The 22,046-nt window shown below is 37.6% G+C and overlaps 1 protein-coding gene across 3 annotated transcripts in view; it reads left to right on the plus strand.

Annotated features, from left to right (window-relative positions):
* Positions 1 to 22,046, plus strand: part of jbug (filamin-type immunoglobulin domains fbug) — a 367,002-nt gene that overhangs the window by 218,413 nt on the left and 126,543 nt on the right. For all 3 annotated transcript variants that reach the window (XM_089104337.1, XM_089104338.1, XM_089104339.1), the window contains 2 exons: positions 11,437 to 11,601; positions 17,302 to 17,523. In XM_089104337.1, coding sequence (XP_088960463.1) covers positions 11,437 to 11,601; positions 17,302 to 17,523 — 387 coding nt within the window. The remainder of the gene's footprint in view (positions 1 to 11,436; positions 11,602 to 17,301; positions 17,524 to 22,046) is intronic.

Genomic DNA, 22,046 nt, shown 5'->3' on the forward strand with positions numbered 1-22,046 from the left:
TAAATAAAGAAAAAAAATACATGTTTCTTCAAGTGAAAGTAAAGAGCGACATTAAAATTAAAACAAACATAAATTATTCTCTAGATGACGGGGCTGTCCCTCTTTAACGCCCTGCTCTTTACGCTAAAGTTTTATAGTGCTTTAAAGATAATTAAATAAAAAACCAAGCTTTTTCAACTGAAAGTAAGGAGCAACATTAAAACTTAAATCGAACAGAAATTATCACGTATACGAGGGGGTTCGCCCCCTTGTCAATACCTCACTCTTTACGCTAGATTTTGAATTTTGTTCCTATTCATTAAGAATTAGGCTTACCCCTGAATCACAAAGGCCGTTTAATTGGAATAAATAGCTCTTTTGAAAGTACTAAAAAAATTGGTAAAGTATTGAAAGTACTAAAACGAGGGGGCAGACCCCGTCATATAATTGATAATTTTTGCTCGTTTTAAGTTTTAATGCTGCTCCTCACTTTCAGTTGAAAAAACTTGATTTCTTTTTATTTAATTTCTGATCGTTTTTTAAATAATTCTGGGAAATCCGGCACCTCCTTTATGGAAAAATTATCTTCCCCCATAAGAAATTCCTCGATCGAAAGATTCTACCACATAATCCCCTCCCCACAAACCCTCCCATCCACCAGAAAAAATCCCCCCTAAAAACGTCTGTGGACATCCCAATAACCAATACTATATCATAGGCAGCGCAATAGTGCTGCCTAAGTAAAGAACGATGTGGACACAATGTGTTTTTTTTTTCATATCCGGGAATTTTGAATTTTGTTCCTATTCATTAAGAATTAGGCTTACCCCTGAATCACAAAGGCCGTTTAATTGGAATAAATAGCTCTTTTGAAAGTACTAAAAAAATTGGCAAAGAATTGAAAGTACTAAAACGAGGGGGCAGACCCCGTCATATAATTGATATTTTCTGCTCGTCTTAAGTTTTAATGTTTCTCCTTACTTTCAGTTGAAAAAACTTGATTTCTTTTTATTTAATTTCTGATCGTTTTTTAAATAATTCTGGGAAATCCGGCACCTCCTTTATGGAAAAATTATCTTCCCCCATAAGAAATTCCTCGATCGAAAGATTCTACCACATAATCCCCTTCCCACAAACCCTCCCATCCACCAGAAAAAATCCCCCCTGAAAACGTCTGCGTACTTCCCAATAACCAATACTATATCATAGGCAGCGCAATAGCGCTGCCTAAGTAAAGGACGATGTTGGCAAAATGTGTTTTTTTTTCCATACCAGGGCACTTCGTATCAAAGGAGTTGTCGTAGAGAGTTCGAAAAGGGCTCATTCGATTGGAAATTGGAGTTGCTAGTGCCCTTTTTAATAGTCGAAAGTGATTGGAGGGCAACTAGCCCCCCTCCCCCCACGCCCATTATTCCCCAAACACATAAAAAAAAAATTTGAGATAGCCATTTTGTTTAGCGTAGTTGATTTCCAGATAGAAAATATGTTTTTGAGGAGGACACTCCCCCACAACCCTCGGGGCAAGGGTTTTAAGCTATGCCCTGAGGGCATATAAGGTTTTTACAGAAGGCGTTGTCTTAGAAACTTCAAAATACTCATTCGATTGGAAATTCAAAGGGCTTGTGCCCTTTTTAATAGTCGAAAGTGATTGGAGGGCAACTAGCCCCCCCCCCACGGCCCTCATTCCCCCAAATACATCCAATCAAAATTTCGAGATAGCCATTTTGTTCAGCGCAGTTGATTTCCAGATAGGAAATATGTTTTTGAGGAGAACACTCCGCCACAACCCTCGGGGCAAGGGTTTTAAGTTTTGCCTTGTGGGCATATAAGGTTTTTATAGAAGGCGTTGTCGTAGAAACTTCAAAAAAGGCTCATTCGATTGGAAATTCAAACGGCTAGTGCCCTTTTTAATAGTCGAAAGTGATTGGAGGGCAACTAGCCCCCCCCCCCACGCCCATCATTGCCCAAAAACATACAAACAAAAAATTGTAATTGACATTTTGTTAAGCGTAGTTGATTTACAGATAGAAAATATGTTTCTGAGGAGGACGCTCCCCCCCAACCCTCGGGGCAAGGGATATGCGCTGGTGGTATATAAGGTCTTATAGAAGGCGTTGTCGTAGAAAATTCAAAAGAGGCTCATTCGATTGGAGATTCAAAGGGATAGTGCCCTTTTTAAAAGTCGAAAGTGATTGGAAGGCAACTAGCCCTCCCCCCCCTCCCCCCGCACGCCCATCATTCTCCCAAACACATCCAAGCAAAATTTTGAGATAGCCATTTTGTTCAGCGTAGTTGATTTCATGATACAAAATACGTTTTTGAGGAGGACACTCCCCCCCAACCCTCGGGGCAAGGGTTTTATGTTATGCCCTGGAGGCATATAAGGTTTTTATTGAAGGCGTTGTCGTAGAAACTTCAAAAAAGGCTCATTCGATAGGAAATTCAAAGGGCTAGTGCCCTTTTTAATAGTCGAAAGTGATTAGAAGGCAACTAGCCCCCCCGCCCCCACGCCCATTATTCCCCAAACACATCCAAACAAAATTTTGAGATAGCCACTTTGTTCAGCGCAGTTGATTTCCAGATTGAAAATATGTTTTTGAGGAGGACACTCCCCCACAACCCTCGGGGCAAGGGTTTTAAGTTATGCCCCGAGGGCATATAAGAACGATGTTGACATAACGTATCATTTACTACTTTTTTTTTTCTTTAGAGCAGGGCACTTCGTATCGAAAAAGTTGTCGTAGAAACTTCGAAAGAGCTAATTCATTTGGAAATTGGAGTGGCTTTTGCCTTTTTTAATAGTCGAAAGTGATTGAAATGCAACTAACACCCCTTCCACGCCCACCATTTCCCGAAACACATCCAATCAAAATTTTGAGGTAGCCATTTTGTTCAGTGTAGATGATTTCCAGATAGAAATTATTTTTTTTTTGGAGGACACTCCCCCAAAGCCTTCAGGGCAAGGGTTGTAAGTTATGCCCTGGGGGCATATAAGATTTTTATAGAAGACGTTGTCGTAGAAACTTAACGAAACACTTATTTGATTTGAAATTCAAAGGACTAGTGCCATTTTTAATAGTCGAAAATAATTTGAGAACAAATAACCCCCCTCTCACTCCCACCTTTTCCCCAATAACATCCAATCAAAATTTTTGATAGCCATTTTATTCAACGTAGTTTAAAGTGCTGTAAATTAGGTCTTTGAGGATGACAACCGCCCCACAGCCCTCGGGACAAAGATTGTAAGTTATGCCCTTGGGGCATATAAAGTTTTTATAGAAGGCGCTATCGTAGAAACTTCAAAAAGGGCTCATTCGATTGGAAATTGAAATGGCTAGTGCCCTTTTTATTAGTCGAAAGTAATTGGAAGGCAACCAACACCCCTTCCACGCCCATCATTTTCCCAAACACATCCAATCAAAATTTTGAGATGACCATTTTGTTCCACGCAGTTAAAGTTCCGGAAATTATACCTTTGAGCAGGACACTCCCCCCACAGTCTTCAAGGCAAGGGTTATAAGTTATGCCCTGGGGGCTCATTCGACTTGAAAAAGGGCTCATTCGATTGGAAATTCAAAGGTCTAGCGCCCTTTTTAATAGTCGAAATTGATTTGAGTGCTACTAGCCCCCCTCTCTCGCCCACCTTTTCCCCAAACACATCCAATCAAAATTTTTAGATAGCTATTTTGTTCAGTTTTCTGGATTTCCAGATAGAAATTATGTTACTGAGGAGGACACTGCCCCACCGCCCTCAGGGCAAGGGTTGTAAGTTATGCCTTGGGGGCATATAAGGTTTTTATAGAACGCGTCGTCGTAGAAACTTCAAAAAGGGTTAATTGAAATGGCTAGTGCTCTTATTAATAGTCAAAGGTGATTGGAAGGCAACTAACACCCCTTCCACGCCCACCATTGCCCCAAACATCCAATCAAAATTTTTAGATAGCCATTTTGTTCCATGCAGTTAAAACTTCTGGATATTATACCTTTGAGCAGGACCCTCGCTCCACAGTCTTCAGAGAAAGGGTTTTAAGTCATGCCCTGGGTACTTGTAAGGTTCTTATTAAAATGTTTGTTGTTGAAACTTGAAAAAGGGCTCATTTGATTAGAAATTCAAAGGGCTAGTGCCTTTTTTAATAGTCGAAAGTGATTTGAGGTCAACTAATCCCCCTCTCATGCCCACCTTTTCCCCAAACACATCCAATCAAAATTTTTGGATAGCCATTTTATTGAACGTAGTTGAAAGTCTTGGAAATTGGGTCTTTAAGGATGACAACCCATCCCCCTCCACAACCTCAGGGCAAGGGTTGTAAGTTATGCCCTGGGAGCATGTAAGATTTTATAGAAAGTGATGTTGTAAAAGTATCAAAAAGGGCTCATTCAATTGAAAATTGAAAGGACTTATACCCTTTTAATAGTCGAAAGTGATTGAATGGCAACTAACCCCCTCTCACGCCCCCCAATTCCCCAAACACATCCAATCATAATTTTGAGATATCCATTTCGTTCAACGTAGTCGAAAGTTCTGGAAAGGTCTTTTAGGATGATAACCCCATCAGAGCCCTCAGTACAAGGGTTGTAAGTTATGCCCTGAGGGCATATAAGGTTTATATAGAAAGTTTTTGTAGAAATTTCAAAAGCCTCATTAGATTGGAAATTGAAATTGCCCTTTTCAATAGTCGAAAGTGAGTGGAAAGCAATTAACCCCCTCTCACGCCCCCCCTTTCCCCCAACACATTCATTCAAAGTTTAGAGATAGTCATTTTGTTCAACGTAGTTGAAAGTTCTGGAAATTATGTATCTAAGGATTACAAACCCCCCAGAGTCCCCAGGGCAAAGGTTTTAAGTTATGCCCATGGGGCATGTAAGGTTTTTAATGATAGAGTTGTCGTAAAAAGTTCAAAAGGGGCTCATTCAGTTGGAAATTGATAGGGCTAGTGGCCTTTTTAATAATTGAAAGTGATTGGAGGGTAACTAACTCCCCTTTTATGCTCACCCTTCCCCCAAACACATCTTATCAAAATTTTCAGATGGCCATTTTGTTCAACGTATTAGAAAGTTCTAGATATTAGGTCTTTGAGGATGACAACCCCCCATCCCTCAGGGCGAGGGTTGTAAGTTATCACCTGGGGGCATATAAGGTTTTTATTGAACGCGTTGTCGTAGAAACTTCAAAAGGGCTCATTTGATTGAAAATTGAAAGAGCTAGTGCCTTTTTTAATAGTTGAAAGTGATTGGAGAAAGACTAACGCCCCTCTCACGCCCACCATTTTCCCAAACACTTCCAATCAAAATTTTGAGTTAGCCATTTTGTTTAGTTGAAAGTTCTGGAAATTAGGTCTTAAAGGATGACAACCACCCTCACAGCCCTTAAGGTAAGGGTGTAATTTATGCCCTGTGGGCATATAAGGTGTTTATAGTAAGTGTTGTCGTAGAAACTCAAAAAGGGCTCATTCGATTGGAAATCGAAAGACCTAGTGCCCTTTTAATAGTCGAAAGTGATTGGAAGGCTTGACATTTTTATATAGTAAAGATCGATGTGGGTATAATGTATTATTTTTTTGTTGTTGTTGTTGTTTAGAGAAGGGCACTTTGTATCGAAGGAGTTGTCGTAGGAACTTCGAAAAGGGCTCATTCGATTGAAAATAGAAAGGTCTGATGCCCTTTTTAATAGTCGAAAGTGATTGGAGGGAAACTAATCCCCCTACCAAGCCCCCCCTCCCATTTGACGTTTTGTTTAAAAACCAAATGTTGCCATGCGATTAAATCAAAATGTACTGTGTTAATACTGATTCAACGTGATTCGAATCAACGTGCTGAGAAACGTGATTCGAAAAATTAAAAAAAATTAAACATGAAACAAAAAAAAATTACAAAAAATTAAAAGCTCGAGTTTTATGAAGAGCAAGTCCCTATCACATACAGAGTGATTTGGACTGTCCCCTCCTCAACGCCTTGCTCTTTACGCTAAAGTTTGACTCTGTCTCACAACTTGATTTTTTAAAACAATAAAAAGCTTTAGCGTAAAGAGCGAGGCGTTGAAGAGGGGACAGCCCCTTTCAAATGTGGAATAATTTCTGTTCGCTTTAAGTTTTAATGTCGCTCCTTACTTTCAGTTAAAAAAAACTTGTTTTTTTTAGTTAATTAAAGTCAGAATCTGCCTTTTGCACAGCCTTGCTTCAAGAGAAAGGGCTCATTTAGTGTAGGATATTGGTTTTTGGAATCAACCATAATTATTCAAAATAAACTACCATCTCCACAGTATAAGGGGAATTTTTCCCCTTTATACATACAAATATATATATATATATATATATATATATATATATATATATATATATATATATATATATATATATATATATATATATATATATATATATATATATATATATATATATATATATATATATATATATATATATATATATATATATATACTACTACTACTACTAACTACTACTAACAACTCCTCGCAGCACCAAGCCGCCTGAGGCCAACACAGCTACGCATGCTCCTCCTTCACCCCAATCTATTCAAAGCCTCCCTTTTTATACCCGCCCACGAAGTTCCAGTTCCTTTAAATATTTTTTATGACGTTCTTCCACTTCAGACAGGGGTGTCCTTCTGCTTATTTATTCCTAAATGGACGGCCAAAATGAGCAACCTTCGCCAGTATGCTATCCTTCATTAGTACAGTTTATCGTAGCATCTTCAGCCAATATTTGATTACAACCATGGAGTACAGTATTGAGCCATACTTTTCGCATAGCCACTTAATTAAAATACTGTCAGTCAACTCGGTACTCAAAAGAGTTCTTACGCAATTTCTCTGGAAGACATCTAGCAAATCTTCATCCGCTTTTCGGAGCGTCCATGCTTCAGAGCCATATTTGACCACTGTCATCACTAAAGCTTCTAATATTTTAATCTTGGTTTGCAGACTTATCTTCCTATTCTTCCAGACTTTTTTTAACTGTAAAAAAACACCCTGAGCCGTGGTTATTCTTCTTTTAACATCTTCACTGCTCCCAACATCTTTACTAATAATACTATCAAGGTAAGTGAAGCTGCCCACCTGATCAATCTTTCCATTACCCAACGTCACCTTTTCATCTTCACTTATTCCTAGCCTTAGTGATTTAGTCTTCCAACATTAATTTTCAAACCAATACTAGCACCCTGAACTCGCAAAACCTCTAAAACTTCATTCATTTTGCTCACACTTTCATCTAGGATGCTTAAATCATCAGCATAATCCAAGTCCAGGAGACTTTTTCCTCCCCATTTGATTCCGTGATCTCCCATTGCCTTTCCTGTGCTCCTTAAAACAAAGTCCATCAAAATAATCCATATAAAGGGGGATAGAACACTACCTACAGAGACCAGACTAATGCCTTGATAATTAACACACCCATTTTTATCACCTTTCTTATAAAGTGTCTTAATTAAAGTTTTCCTAAAATCGTTAGGTACTTCCCTTTTTTCAAAAATCATATTCATAATATTCAATAACTTATTTCTAGACTCAGAGCCACCATATTTAATATACTCATTTACCATCCTATCGACACCTGGAGCCTTATTATTTTTTAATCCTTTTAGTACTGTTGCTAATTCCTCCTAACAAAACAAATCTTCCTTCACATCCAAGGTATCACAAACTTTTTCATTTTCCTTCTATATTTTTTCCTGCAACTCTATCTCGGTTAAGTAAGTTCTCAAAATGTTCGGCCCATCTCGCTTTAGCTTTTTCCTTGTCGCTAATTGCCACCCCATTCCTATCTTTAACTGGAACAAGTCCGGATTGACTACTACCTCTGAATTTGTTAACGTGCCAGTACAATATTTTATTATTATGCCGTCTAGCTGCATCTTCTAAATCCTCGGCAATTTTATCCATGGCCTCCACTTCACACCTCCTTAGCTCATATTTCAATGCTTTCTCCACTTTCTTTACATTTCTTTTGTTTTCATACGATCTATCAATCAGATAATTCTTGTACAAGTTCTTTCTCCTTTCTATTGAACATAAAGCTTTTCCACTAATATTCTTAGCTCCAGTTCCAGCTTCCTTCTCTAATACATCTTCAGCAACTTCAAAAATTATTTTTATAAAATTATTCCAACCATCTTCCACATCATTAAAATTTGAAGCCTCAAGTTTAGTATTTAACTGTTCCTGGAAAGTTTCTCTCAAATTCTCATCCTGGAGTCTACTAGCATCATAACTTCCCGGGAGGTAGTTACCCTTCCGATATTTCAGCTTTAAATTAACCCTTGATACTACTAGATGGTGATCTTTACTTTTAACATCAATAACAGCACTTCTATATGCCCTAGTATCTAGTATTGATCCTGGCAGTCTTCGGTTTACTATAATATAATCAATAAGGTTCGCTGTCCTACCGTGACGTGAATACCATGTTAACTTATGAGCCATTTTGTGACCAAACACTGTTTTGGTTATAACTAGATTGTTATACCTACAAAATTGCAGAAGTCTGTATCCATTACTGTTTTCTTTTCCTACACCAAATTTACCTAAGCTGGGATACCATCTATCCTTATGTCTACCAACCTGGGCGTTAAAATCTCCCAGTAATAACATCATATTTCTACCTGGGACCTTATCTATTTGCTCCTGTAACTGTAAGTAAAATTCATCTGAGTCACTAGTATCTCCGTCAGTCGGTTCTACAGGGGCGTATACTACTATAACTGATACCCTGAACTTTTTAGTCATAAAACGAGCAATTAGTATTCTATTATTAGTACCTTCCCAGCCTAAACAAGATTTAGCAGCTTCCTTATTCATCATGAGCCCTACTTCCTGTCTATGTGCCCCATCCTTCCTACCTGAGTAAACAAATAATATATCACCTAATTTCATGCTTCCTACCCCTGGGATATGAGTTTCTGAAACTCCTGATAAATCCAGTTCGAATCGTCTGAATTCGTCAGTCAAAATGTAGATATGATAGTCATTTTTTAACGTCGTAACATTCCAAGTTCCAATTTTCGTGTTCCGTTTATCATTGAAATTACTTTTACCTTAGGAAAAGCAATGATCCCAGATACTAGTGCAGGACGAGGATTACATATCTCAAATCTACACCGAAATGCCTAAACCGGCTTAGAACGGAATAGCAAGAAGTCCCTGGGACCTCCATAAATGGAGGCTTTGTGCAATCCTGGGCCCATCTTGGTCACATATATATATACATATATATACATACATATATATATATATATATATATATATATATATATATATATATATATATATATATATATATATATATATACATATATACATATATATATATATATATATATATATATATATATATATATATATATATATATATATATATATATATATATATATATATATATATATATATATATATATATATATGTATATATCTATAAATATAAATATATATAATGTTTTAGAGGTAATTACTTGGCGAGAAAACAAAGAGAGAGAGAAAAGAAGAAGAAAAGGACTGTCTTATTGAGATAAATGTGCACTTGAACGATGTTTTAACCTTACTCATCTATCCATTTACCTAGGACAAAACAGTATAACCGAACCATCAACCAAATTGAAATGTCCAAATCCATGCAAATTCGTCATCAATAAATGTAAGTCTATGTAAATTTACAAGCAACTGGCTCTCAATTGACAAGGACCAGTCTTCACTTACAATATGTTGCTACAAGCTGAAGACTCTCTTAAAGGTGGAGGAGGCTAATCTCCCCCCCCTTCAAACCCCGTTTTAATATTCCAGTTTAATGTTTGTATAACATTGCTTCGATAATGGTGAGCATCTCTGAAAAAATATATATCTTTAAATATTTAGTATGAAGGGGAAGGGATCTAAAATATCTAAGATTAGTTACCGATTCATCATTTTCATTTTCCTCAAGGCGAGTTCTTCGAATAAATCACTTTATAGGAAGGATCTCTATGGATCCTGGAAAGGGGGCCAGTGGGGCAATACCTCCTTGGAAACAAGAGCCACCCACCAGGAAATTTTCTGTTCACACTCATGAGGTCCCTCCACCTCTTCACATCTATGCTGCTAAACATGTCCGATACGGATGTAAATATAATTTTTCATGTTGCACAGAAGAATATTGTCTGCAATAAAAGAGTGGCATCACCCTGAAGCACCAATATTACAGGCATAGTCCAGAACATTCTAAAAAACAAGGGAATTAAAAATTAATCCTCCTCCTCCCAAAAGTCTCTTTCTTCATTCATCTGAAGGTTCATGAACAGTTGGGAAATTTGTGTACAAACCAACTTTTTGAAGTTCAAGCATGCTCCCTCATCCACACATAGATGGGCCTACTAAATAATTTTATCAATTTTCAAATGAATCAAATAAATTTAATGAAGCTTTCAAACTAATGTCCACATCAACCGTTGATTTTATGTTTGCTACGAGCATCTTAAGTAAGAATTGCGCCACCACATGCCATATCTGCCTCTGAAATTGGCAAGGTCAATATATTGTTTATTGATAATTTGAAATTGATTGGCTATCTCAGAACTTCCGCTCGATAGCTTTTTGGCACTACCTGCTAAAAAATTTCACGTCCCAAAATGGCAGCAAACGCCACTTGCTGTCGCAGAATCTATTTTGCCACTTAAAAAGGCTACTAGAACGTTGATGAGCCATCTTCCAAAGTTCTAGGAAACCAGCACCCTTGGAAAAAAAGAAGAAATAAACAAATAAAGACACATACGTGATTATCCTTGTCGGAACAAATACAAAATTCACATTTTTATAGACAGGAACTACGGACTATAGGGAAATGCATTTTTATAGATAGGTACTATGGCACAGACTTTGTGGGAAGGCAGGAATAGCCTACCTCCCTCCAAAACACCCTCTACTAAAAACTGTAACATTTGTAACGTTCAGCGATTGTTTTATTCATGATTGTTAGCGATGGATAACATTCATGAAACTTGCCTCACTTAACTTGTTGGAAATCTTTGTCTCGACCCTGGTAAAATTTTAACTGGCCTGCTACCTTCCTCCCCTCTAACCCTATGGAAAAAATGCAATTGGGTGTCCTTGATTAGATAAATTTAATTCAAAAATATACTAAACGTGCAATAAGAAAAAGGTCGATAGCTTGGAAAAGATAGTTTCATAATTATGAAATCGAAAGCTTGAACGTTAGAAGAGGACAAGTAAAAACGAATTGACATTTACCCTGATGCCCCCCCTCCCCGCCGGAATTCTCAGTTCTCAGCCATCTACCGTCTCGATAAAAAATTAATATGCAACTTTTTCCATGTTTTTATTATGTCTGGTAATTTTCTAAGCCCCATCTCTCTTTATAAATGCCTCTGTACTGGTATGATATGGTTAAATAAACTATTAAGGTTAAAAATAAACCCTTAGTCTGACATTAAGAATCGTTTTTCTTTTCTAGGGTCTCCTTGGACTATTATGGTTGTTGAACAAAGTGTAACGCCTGGCAAACGACCATCAGTTATTGGAGATGGCGTGAGGCACATTCCTGCCAGACGTCAAGCAGCAGTAAAGCTGGCTCTAGCGTCGTATCAAACTGTTAGTGATGTGAAGGCAACTGTTTTAGGTGAATTTTCGTATATCATTTCAGTAACAGTATCAAACAAGAAGCAATACATGAGGAGCTGGACGCGCGCAAACGGAGGGTTTCGGGACCTAGATCCCTCTCCCTTCCTCCCTAAAAAATGCTCCATTTTTCAAGATTTCTGAATGTTTCTTATTCGGATAATCAGATTTTTTTTTCCGATGTCTGCCTCCCCAAAAAAGTTACCGTCCTCCTAGAGAGTTTTGGAACGTCAACCTTAATCTACGCATCTTCAGTGGTGGATTAAATTAAGGCCATACAGAACGTTATTACGTTCTGTAATAATGGTTTCACATTTCGCCATTTGGCGTCACATAGCCGTTGACGCTGGCGTAACTTAAGACTTCACGACTTCAGACTTCACGACTTCAGACTTCGCGTTAGTCTTACAGAGCAAATCCTGTCCGTAACGCAGGCAGTGCCAAATAGATCCGTACGTAACGTTCATATTCGTAAAATTCCAATTCGTAATCTTACGTACGTATGCCTATGCTACATGGAAGAGTCAACATGGTAGCAACAAAACAGAATTTCTGGATAAGCAGTTAATAAATCAGAGACGACTCTGCAGCGTTGCCTCTACGCTATAATTACGCCAGAAGACATCGCGTCATATCTCTTCGTCAGACCACTATATTAGAGTGATGCAATCGCTTTCAAGAAACCTGGTATTTATAATGTAGTGTTAAACACTGTACAAGAAAGCTTATTTTTACATTGTGGAAATACTGTACAAATCAGTATTTCATCAGGATAGCTCTGCAGGGTTATTTTTTTAATGTATCGTTATTGCGCCACCATGGTGCACGTTCTTGTAGCTTCTGGTTGTCCATTAAGCCTATAAAGAAAATATAAGTTTTTAGAAATTTTAGGAAAGCTTCTTATTCTAATTAAGTGGCCCTTGTGTTTCAGGAGTCGTTCTTAAAACATTGGGACAAACAGTCAAACTTTTGCGTAAAGAACAAGGTATTGAAGAAGAGGGCAACCCCTTCATATACAGAAAATTTCTGTTCGTTTTGAGTTTTAATGTTGCGTTTCACTTTTAGTAGAAAAAATTTGGTTTTTTATTTAGCTTCTGTTCGTTTTTCAAATAATGCCGGTAAATCTGGCTATGAGAAATTCCCTCCCCTCACTGGAAACTCCTCTGTGGAAAGGTCCATCCACGAAAAATAGTCCCCTTTTCTTAAAATTCCTGCCAGACAATTCCATCCTGGCTGAATTTCCGTGTCCCTTCGTAAAATTTCTTGCAGACGTTCAGCTTCAAAAATTATCCTTAGCATATTTTCATTTGAAAAAAAAGACTTAAAGCTCTAATCGTTTTTCGATCACTTCGGACCCCCCCCCCCCCCTTCCATAAAATTGTTCTCTCAGAAATCATGACACGCTGAAAATTTCCCCTGGACAGTTCCCCAAGAACATCTCATCATGCAAAAATGAGTCGGCAGAGAGAAAAAAAATACAAATTTTATACAGGGATTCTGTCAAATCCCGCCAGTGTAAAATTTTCCCTGGAAATTTCACCCTTGGAAATTTCCCTCCCCATAGGAAATGATCCCCATGGAAACCCGTCCCAAGTACAAAATCTCCCGCCCCCCCCCACCTAAAAATATCTGTGTACGTCCCAATAACAAATACTATAGGTAAACAATGGGCAAATTTTATAACTTAAAGACCTTTCTCCAGGGTCTTTAGGGAGCATTTCATCTCCAAAAGCATAGTTTTGGGACCTTTCACCTATGCTGAACAAAATGACTATCTCAAAATGTTGATCAACATTTCCCAAAATTTCTTGAAAAAAAGGACCATGGGAGAAGGATAGTTCTACCATTTTAATTTCCGTTCGAATGAGCCCTTTTACGATGTTGTTAAACCATTGGTTTGATGCGATCACCCCTGGGGAAAAAGTCAACAACAAAACAAATAAAGACGCATCCGTGATCTTTCTTCTGGCAAAAAAAAAAAAAATACAAATTCCCCAATTTTGCAGATAGGAGCTTGAAACCTCTATAGAAGGGTTTTCTGATGCGCTGATTCGGATGGTGTTATTTTCATAAGGATTTTATGACTTTTAGGGGGCGTTTCCCTTTTTTTCGAAAATAAGGCAAATTTTCTCAGGCTCGTAGCCTTAGTGTTACCCTTAAGGGTAACACTAAGCTTTATTAATCTTGTATATTTGGAATCAGTATAAAAAGCTGATTTTTTTTATATATCTATTGATTTCAAAATTGCGTTTTTTAGAGTTTCGGTTACTATTAGGGCGTGTCGCTCCTTACTTACAGTTCGTTACCACGAACTGTTTGATATCTACTGATACTAAGTCGTCTGATAAGTTTCCCATTCTCTTTGGTTTGAAACTCAAGTACAACATTGTTGTAGATTGGATAAAAATAGAAATGTATAAAAAAGGGCAAAGATTTTGTAGCCCTTGGCTAAGCAAGGAAGGATCAAAATAAAAATTAAAATAGTGGAACAAACGTTGCCGTCAAGCCTTAGCTCTCAACTCAAGATTCGGTCGTAAATTCTGAAGAAAAGTGGAGAACAGTAGCGAAATAAGCCCACGGTTTGACATTGGAGCAGACAGAAGAAGAATAAGAAGACAGAATTTAGACAGAAGAAGTTCTGTTTCTGAGGATACTAAGTACACCATGCCGCAAAAGCCTACAAAAACGAACTTTTACATACGATTGGCCCGAAAACAAGGAAGTTGTAGGTTAGATGGATGGAATATAATAAAGCAGCAGTAATACAGCATTGGACTATTACAGTCCTTAATGGCGGTGCTGATCTCCGTTTCATGGCCCTTCAGCCTGGATAGATTGGCTGGAAGAAGTATGCATGGCTTGTATTTTCTGCAGTGATGAAAGCGAATTTTTGTAAATATTGTGTGCTATGGGCTTGTTATCAAGCCAGATAAAATGTATCAAAATCAAGGCCGCTTGTCTGAAGAAATTCCACCTGTTCCAACCACCGACTTTCCATGGACTTTTCCACTCTCCAGTTAAAATCATACAGCAAAGATGCTGTTGTTTGGGGAGAGAGTCTTCTTGGGGAAACGTTGGAAGCCAGTAGTGAATCCACAGAATGCTATCTTGAGGATACTTGTAAGGAATCTTTGACCAAAAACTTCAAACATGTGAAGTTATCATTTACTTCTATTGCATACTACAACACAAAATGGCCTCAGTAAGCCTTCAGTATATTGATTTAATTTTATTTATATTAATTCAATAGGTATCAAGCAGTAGGCTGTACAAAAAGTGTGTTTCAATCCCACTTTCTAGGGCTATAATCAGAGAAAGGTTGAGATGCCTAGGGCATGTTCTGCGGATAAAGGGTGACATATTGCCGAAGATTGTCCTTTTCGGCCAACCGTCTAGGGCTAAACGTAAAGCAGGTCGTCCACGGCTGGGCTGGGAGGATTTAAGGGAAATATTTCCTAGGAAGGTGTAAAGAGGGGGGCTTTGAATAGATTAGGATGGAGGAGGAGCATACGTAGTTGCGTTGGACTCAGGTGGCTTGGTGCTGTGATGGGTTGTTAATATTAGTAGTAGTAATAGGTAATTTAAGTATTTATTTAATCCCCTACTACTATACAAAGTATCTATCTAATTCCTATCTACTAAACCAAGTTTTAAATATTTTTATGGTTATCAGTGAATTCAGCAAATTGCGTCGAGTCTCAGACTGCACTTTAAATCTGACATAATGAACTTAAATCATTTGAAGTGTTACTATAAATATTATGGGCAGACTAAATAGACTGGGTTGTGGCTGAGACTGAAAATCCTGATTGGCCATGGCTCATTATCTTCAGTCACTTGGAGTAAATTTAGATTAAACAAATAATCACTATAAATGGTGCAAGCTCATGCACTATATAACGTATGTTGTTAGCTATGTGACAGATTAATGACTAATTTGCCAATTAAAAATATTTTGACTGGCCATTAATTTTGTCTTTACAGTTTGAGCGTTGGATTATCTTTTTGGTTGGTATAATGAATTAACACAGAAGGAAAAGAAAACACTTTTGTTTAAGCCAAAGCATTTGACACGCCATATGTGAAGCATTAAACTTGTCACCTAGTTTTCATATGTGAAGTGCTAAATATGTCATCCAATTCTAGTCAGGTTCATGCCCCTGAAATTATGCCACTGAAAGTTCATGTTTACTAAAATTCAAGATTTCAATTCAATGTCTCTTGAGGGCATTTTGATGATCATACTACTACAGCTAAACACTTCATCGTAGCACTAATCCATCCGAGGGCAACATAGCTGCGTGCACTTCTCTTTCGCTACACTCACTTTAGTGCTTCATCTTTTAATCTCTCCTATGAAGTCCCTATTTCCTGTAATTCTTTGTTTTTAACCTTTTCCCAATTTTGATCCTAGGGCTTTTTTTTATCTTGTTGCCCCCAGAGGCACATTTTTTTTACGTTTAGACCATTTTAATCAAAATAGTTATCTTTAAATGTTGATCTTACTCGATATGGAGCTTAGGGATGGTGCAGGAGGTTATTTGGAGCTTAGGGATGGAGCTTAGGGAGCTTAGCCTAGGGATTTTTGGAGCTTAGGGATGGCGCAGGAGGTTACTTGGCGTGATGTAAAAGTGACAAGTTGGCAATCGCTGCTGGCTTTGAAAAAGAACATTATTACTTTAATGAACTCTCCCCCAAGTTCCTGTAACCATCCTTACTATAGGACAAGGCCACAAAAAAATAAGTAGGAGAAACCAAGGATGTATCCAGGATTATCAGGATTTAGATCACAAAAAATTAAGTAGGAGAAACCAAGGATGTATCCAGGATTTAGATCTGGGGTGCTGGTGGTACAAAAATTTGTTTATACACATTTTTGTTACTTTTTTGGGAGCCAGGAAAAAATTTTGGGGGTTGGAGGTGGTTCAAACTCGGTAGCCTTCCTCACCCCTGAATACGGCCTTGGTATACACACTCTTCACAAATTTAACCCTGTTGTGTTGATTGTTATGTGAAGTAGGTATCTCAATTAACCTAAGTCGATTCACCTTTGTATCATGAAAGGACTTCGCACACAACCAAAAATTTGTCAATATCCCTATAGATGAAGTAATTTGATCTCTTTCTTTTGAAATAGCCACCAGGATACTTCATCCAAACAAACGAGGGAATAAGTATGGGTATTGTTAAGGATTTTTCCTATAAAAGGGAGCGACCAATAAACTAAGAGTTGAGAAATAAGACCTCTTCTCCTGGAACTTTGTATTTCCACTCACCTTCGAGAATTTGTCTATAGCAGCAATGTGCTTCTTAGTGGTGGAGGGCTGCACGTCGTTGACACCCATAGGAACAACAACTTACGTAAAGAAAGAAAAAAAATGTAGAATCTTAATACTATTCTTATCTTTATCTAGAATGGTTTTCTAGGACACTCCACATGAAAAATTTTCTTGGAGACGACCTCTGCAAGAAATGCTTTTAAAGGTGGTAGCCATCTATGGAGCTTAACTACTTTATCTCCACAAATTAATGTTCCTTTCAACTTAAATGAAAGTCTAGTATTATGTTATATCCGAATATGAGTTAGCGTGGGCTTGGATGTACAGAGTGAGAGAGGAGCAGACGGCTGCAGCTTCAGCAATGAGTCAACTACATCAAGTAAGCTATTTCTTCCTTGGTTATATTTTATCTTTATTTTTAGGTCCAAATAAAAGAACAGTCCCCCATAATTTGGTGAATTTGTACAATGGCACTTGTGAAGTTGAATTTACGCCGACTGAAGTTGGAGCATACGTTGTTGACGCTGCTATAGGAAGTATGAAAGTGTATGGTTGCCCGATGATTGCAAAAGCCTATGATGCCAGTCTAATTCGTGTTTCAGAAGTTACCAGTGGGCGAATTGGTCAAGTCTGTCAGTTTAGAGGTATACATTATTATTATTGAAGTACCAAGGACATTGAAATCCGACCGTTCTATTGGTTAAGTTGAAACTTATACAACCATGTATACAGCTTAAAATAAGGAATAATTGGGAGGTCAATTTTTAATGCAATGAAGTTCTGTATATGCAATTTTGTACTTTTTGGTTGTAACGGGTGCCAATTTAAAAAAAAAGAAAGAAAAGAAATGTGGATAAAAATTCAGCGAAAATAAGCTCAAAATATTTGACAAAACAGCTTCAGAAGCTTTCCTTTGGGTAAATTTGAGTGGGCCACAAAATTTAGCCAGGATGAAAGTGAAAACGTCATTTGATGCCCTTTTTTATGCTCTTTCATAATTCAAGAATCGCTTTTGGGGATAGTTGCATCTTGAGCCCTTAAACCCCTTGATATTTTAATGAATGGCACATAAAAGCGGCTATTTTTCGATGTAATGGTATGTGAAACGTTAGTTGGTATGGATCAAATTATATATAATTGATTATATATTACACTTAAAAATAAAACCAAAGAATTAAAAGGAAAAAACACACAATGAGAGAGGAAAAGAATCAATTGTATAATTTTTTTTTTTGTAAAAAAAAGTTGTAAGAAATTCTGCTGTCTCCTGAAAAATCTGATGGTCCGTACGACTACCCCATATTCTTCAATTTTTTTAATTTGCGTGTTATTGGTAAGTTTTACAGCGAGCTTGGCCCCTCACGTTGCTATTCTTTCCCTCCAAAACATAGCACTTCCTCCCGAAAGTCATGGACTCCTTTGAAATGCTACGCCATTCCCAAAGCGTTGTGACCCTGAGAGGAATTTCTGGGCATGTGTCTGACATGCCCATAATAATTAAAATAACAATTAATAATTACATATGTTGCATTTGTGCCTTCCTCTCCTTTGAAATATAACATCTAACGTGTCTAGCAAGGACGCACGCAAGAGGAGGGGGCATCAGGGCCCAACCCACCAAAAATTTTCCTAAATCTATGGGCACTTCTTCTTCAAATTGTCAAATAACTTTATATTATCTCCCCCCTGAAAAAATCCTACGTGCTAGCCTGACGTCGAGCCCTTCTTTGAGCTCCATCTTTTAGGGAATTGATTAAAAAAACTTTTCCCACAAAATAAGTATTTCAAAGAAAAGTAAAGAACTCCATTAAATAACAAATGAGCAAAAATAAAATTAAATAAGCTACCAAGCGCGAAACTACCACAAATCAGCATCGATAAATAAATGAAACCCAAAACGAACAGGAATTACAATAAGTAACCGATTCAAACTCAAAACGAGGAGAAATTAACATAAGTAGGGCTCAAAACCCCTATGCCTCCCCAAGGCCAGAACAAAATTCGCACTTTACTGAAAAAATATAAATGTTTTTACTTGTATAACTTTAATAAATCAAATAATATTAACATTTCGATTACTAAACATCAGTATATGTATATTAAACTGACAATGCACATTCATTTGTATTTTTTTTAGTAAAGTGAAAATTATGTTCTGGCATTGGGAAGGCATAGGGGTTTTGAGCCCAACTTACGTTAATTTCTGCTCGTTTTGGGTTTCATTTATTTATCGATACTGCTTTGTGGTAGTTTCGCGCTTGGTAGATTATTTGATTTAATTTTTGCCCATTTTTTGCTTAACGCAGTTCTTTACTTTTCTTTGAAAAACTTATTTTGTGGAAAAAGTTTTTTTAATTAATTTCTTTTCGTTTTTTTAAGAATTTATAGTTTGGCCTGCTATTTGTATGCTGGAGAAAAATTTTCAGCAATTTTTAACAACATAGACCCTTTTAAAAATCTGGACACAAATAGTACCGTAGTGTTTAATTTAGTTCCGTCCCTCCTCTAGTTGACCTTAGATAGAAAACTTGATATAATTTGCAAAAAAATCTATTTACCTTCTTTGATAGCTTTGATTCACTTACGGTCTTTTGATTTGGTTAAATTTTAAGAGCAGAAGTAGCCCCGAAAGTGAACATAATACCCTCAGTCGTTCTTGGGATACTGCTGAGATGCCTTATTGGGAATTAGCATCAACACAGTGCATTTTGATTTAATTTTAAGGCAACATTTAGTTTTTAAACATAATGGGAAAATGGGAGGATGTGCATGGGAGGGGGATTATTTGCCCTCCAATCACTTTCGACTATTGAAAAGGGCATCAGCCCTTTCTATTTTCAATCGAATGAGCACTTTTCGAAGTTCCTACGACAACTGCTTCGATACAAAGTGCCCTGGTCTAAACAATAACAACAACAAAACAAATAATACATTATACCCACATTGATCTTTACTAAAAAATGTCAAGCCTTCTAATCACTTTTGACTATTAAAAAGGGCACTAGGCCTTTAGATTTCCAATCGAAAGAACCCTTTTTGAGTTTCTAAGACAAAGCTTTCCATAAAAACCTTATATGCCCCCAGGGAAAAAATTACAACCCTTACCCTAAGGGCTGTTAAGGTGGTTATCATCCTCTAAGACCTAATTTTCAGAACTTTCAACTACGTTAAACAAAATGGCTATCTCAAAATTTTGATTGGATGTGTTTGGGGAAAGGGTGTGCGTGAGAGGGGCGTTAGTCGCTCTTCAATCACTTTCAACTATTACAAAAGGCACTAGTCCTTTCAATTTCCTATTAAATGAGCCCTTTTGAAGATTCTATGACAACGCTTTCAATAAAAACCTTATGTGCTCCCAGGGCATAACTTACAACCCTTGCCCTGAGGGCTGGGGGGCTGTCATCATCAAAGACCTAATTTCCAGAACTGTCTACTACGTTGAACAAAATAGATATCTGAAAATTTTGATTGGATGTGTTTGGGGGAATGGTGGGTGTGAGAGAGGGATTAATTACCCTCCAATCACTTTCGACTATTAAAAAGGGCACTAGCCCTTTCAATTTCCAATTGAATGAGCCCCTTTTGAAGTTTTTACGACAACTCTATCTATAAAAACCTTATATGCTCTCATGGCATAACTTACAACCGTTGCCCTGGGGGCTCTGGGGGGTTTGTCATCCTTAAATACATAATTTCCAGAACTTTCAACTACGTTGAACAAAATGGCTATCTCTAAACTTTGATTGATTTTTTTGGGGGAAATGGTAGGTGTGAGAGGGGGGTCAATTACTCTCCACTCACTTTCGACTTTTAAAAAGGGCAATATCAATTTCCAATCAAATGAGCCCTTTTTGAAATTTCTACAACAACTTTCTATATAAACCTTATATGCCCCCAGGACAAACTTTACCACCTTTGCCCTGAGGGAGCTGAGGGGGTTATAATTCTCAAAAACCTAATTTCCAGAACGATCAACTATGTTAAACAAAATGGATATCTCAAAATTTGATTGGACATGTTTGGGAAAATGATGGGCGTGAGAGGGGAGTTAGTTGCCCTTCAATCACTTTCTACTATTAAAAAGGGCACTAGCCCTTTCAATTTCCAATCGAATGAGCCCTTTTTCAAGTTTCTACAACAAAGATTGCAATAAAAACCTTATATGCCCCCAGGGCATAACTTATAACCTTTACCCTGAAGACTGTGGGGGGAGTTTAAGGCTCAAAGGTATAACTTCCTGAACTTTAAACTGCGTGAAACAAAATGGCTATCTCAAAATTTTGATTGGATGTGTTTGGGGAAATGGTGGGCGTGGAAGGGGTTTTAGTTGCCTTCTAATCACTTTCAACTATTAAAAAGGGCACTAGCCATTTCAATTTCCAATCGAATGAGCCCTTTTTTTAAAGTTTTTACGACAATGCGTTCTATAAAAACCTTATATGCCCTCAGGGCATAACTTAAAACCCTCGCCCTGAGGTCTGTGGGGGCGGGGGGGGGGTTGTCATCCTCAAAGACCTAATTTCCAGAACTTTCAACTACGTTGAAGAAAATGGCTATCTTAAAATTTTGATTGGATATGTTTGGGTAAAAGGTGGGCGTGAGAGGGGTGTCAGTTGCCCTCCAATCAGTTTCGACTATTAAAAAGGGCACTAGCCTTTTGAAATTTTCAATCAAATGAGCCTTTTTTGAAGTTTCTGCGACAAAGCTTTCTACAAAAACCTTATATGCCAAGAGGGCATAATTTACAACCCTTTCCCTGAGGGCTGTGGGGGAGTGTCCTCCTCAAAAACATAATTTCTATCTGGAAATCCACTACGCTGAACATAATGGCTATCTAAAGATTTTGATCGGATGTGTTTCGGGGAATGGTGGGCGTGGATGGGGTGTTAGCTGCCTTCCAATGACTTTCGACTATTAAAAACTCCAATTTCCAATTGAATGAGCCCTTTTCGAAGTTTTTACGACAACTATTTCGGTACAAAGTTGCCCTGGTCTAAAGGAAAAAAATAATAAATAATACATTGTGCCAACATCGTTCTTATATGCCCCCAGGGTATAACTGAAAATCCTTGCCCTGAGAGTTGTGGGGGAGATTCCTCCTCGAAAACATATTTTCTATCTGGAAATCAACTACGCTGAACAAAATATCAATATCAAATTTCTGATT

Source organism: Artemia sp. Qi Xiang Cuo, chromosome 18 (genome assembly GCF_049724085.1).
Source record: "Artemia sp. Qi Xiang Cuo chromosome 18, ASM4972408v1, whole genome shotgun sequence".
NCBI lineage: Eukaryota > Metazoa > Arthropoda > Branchiopoda > Anostraca > Artemiidae > Artemia > Artemia sp. Qi Xiang Cuo.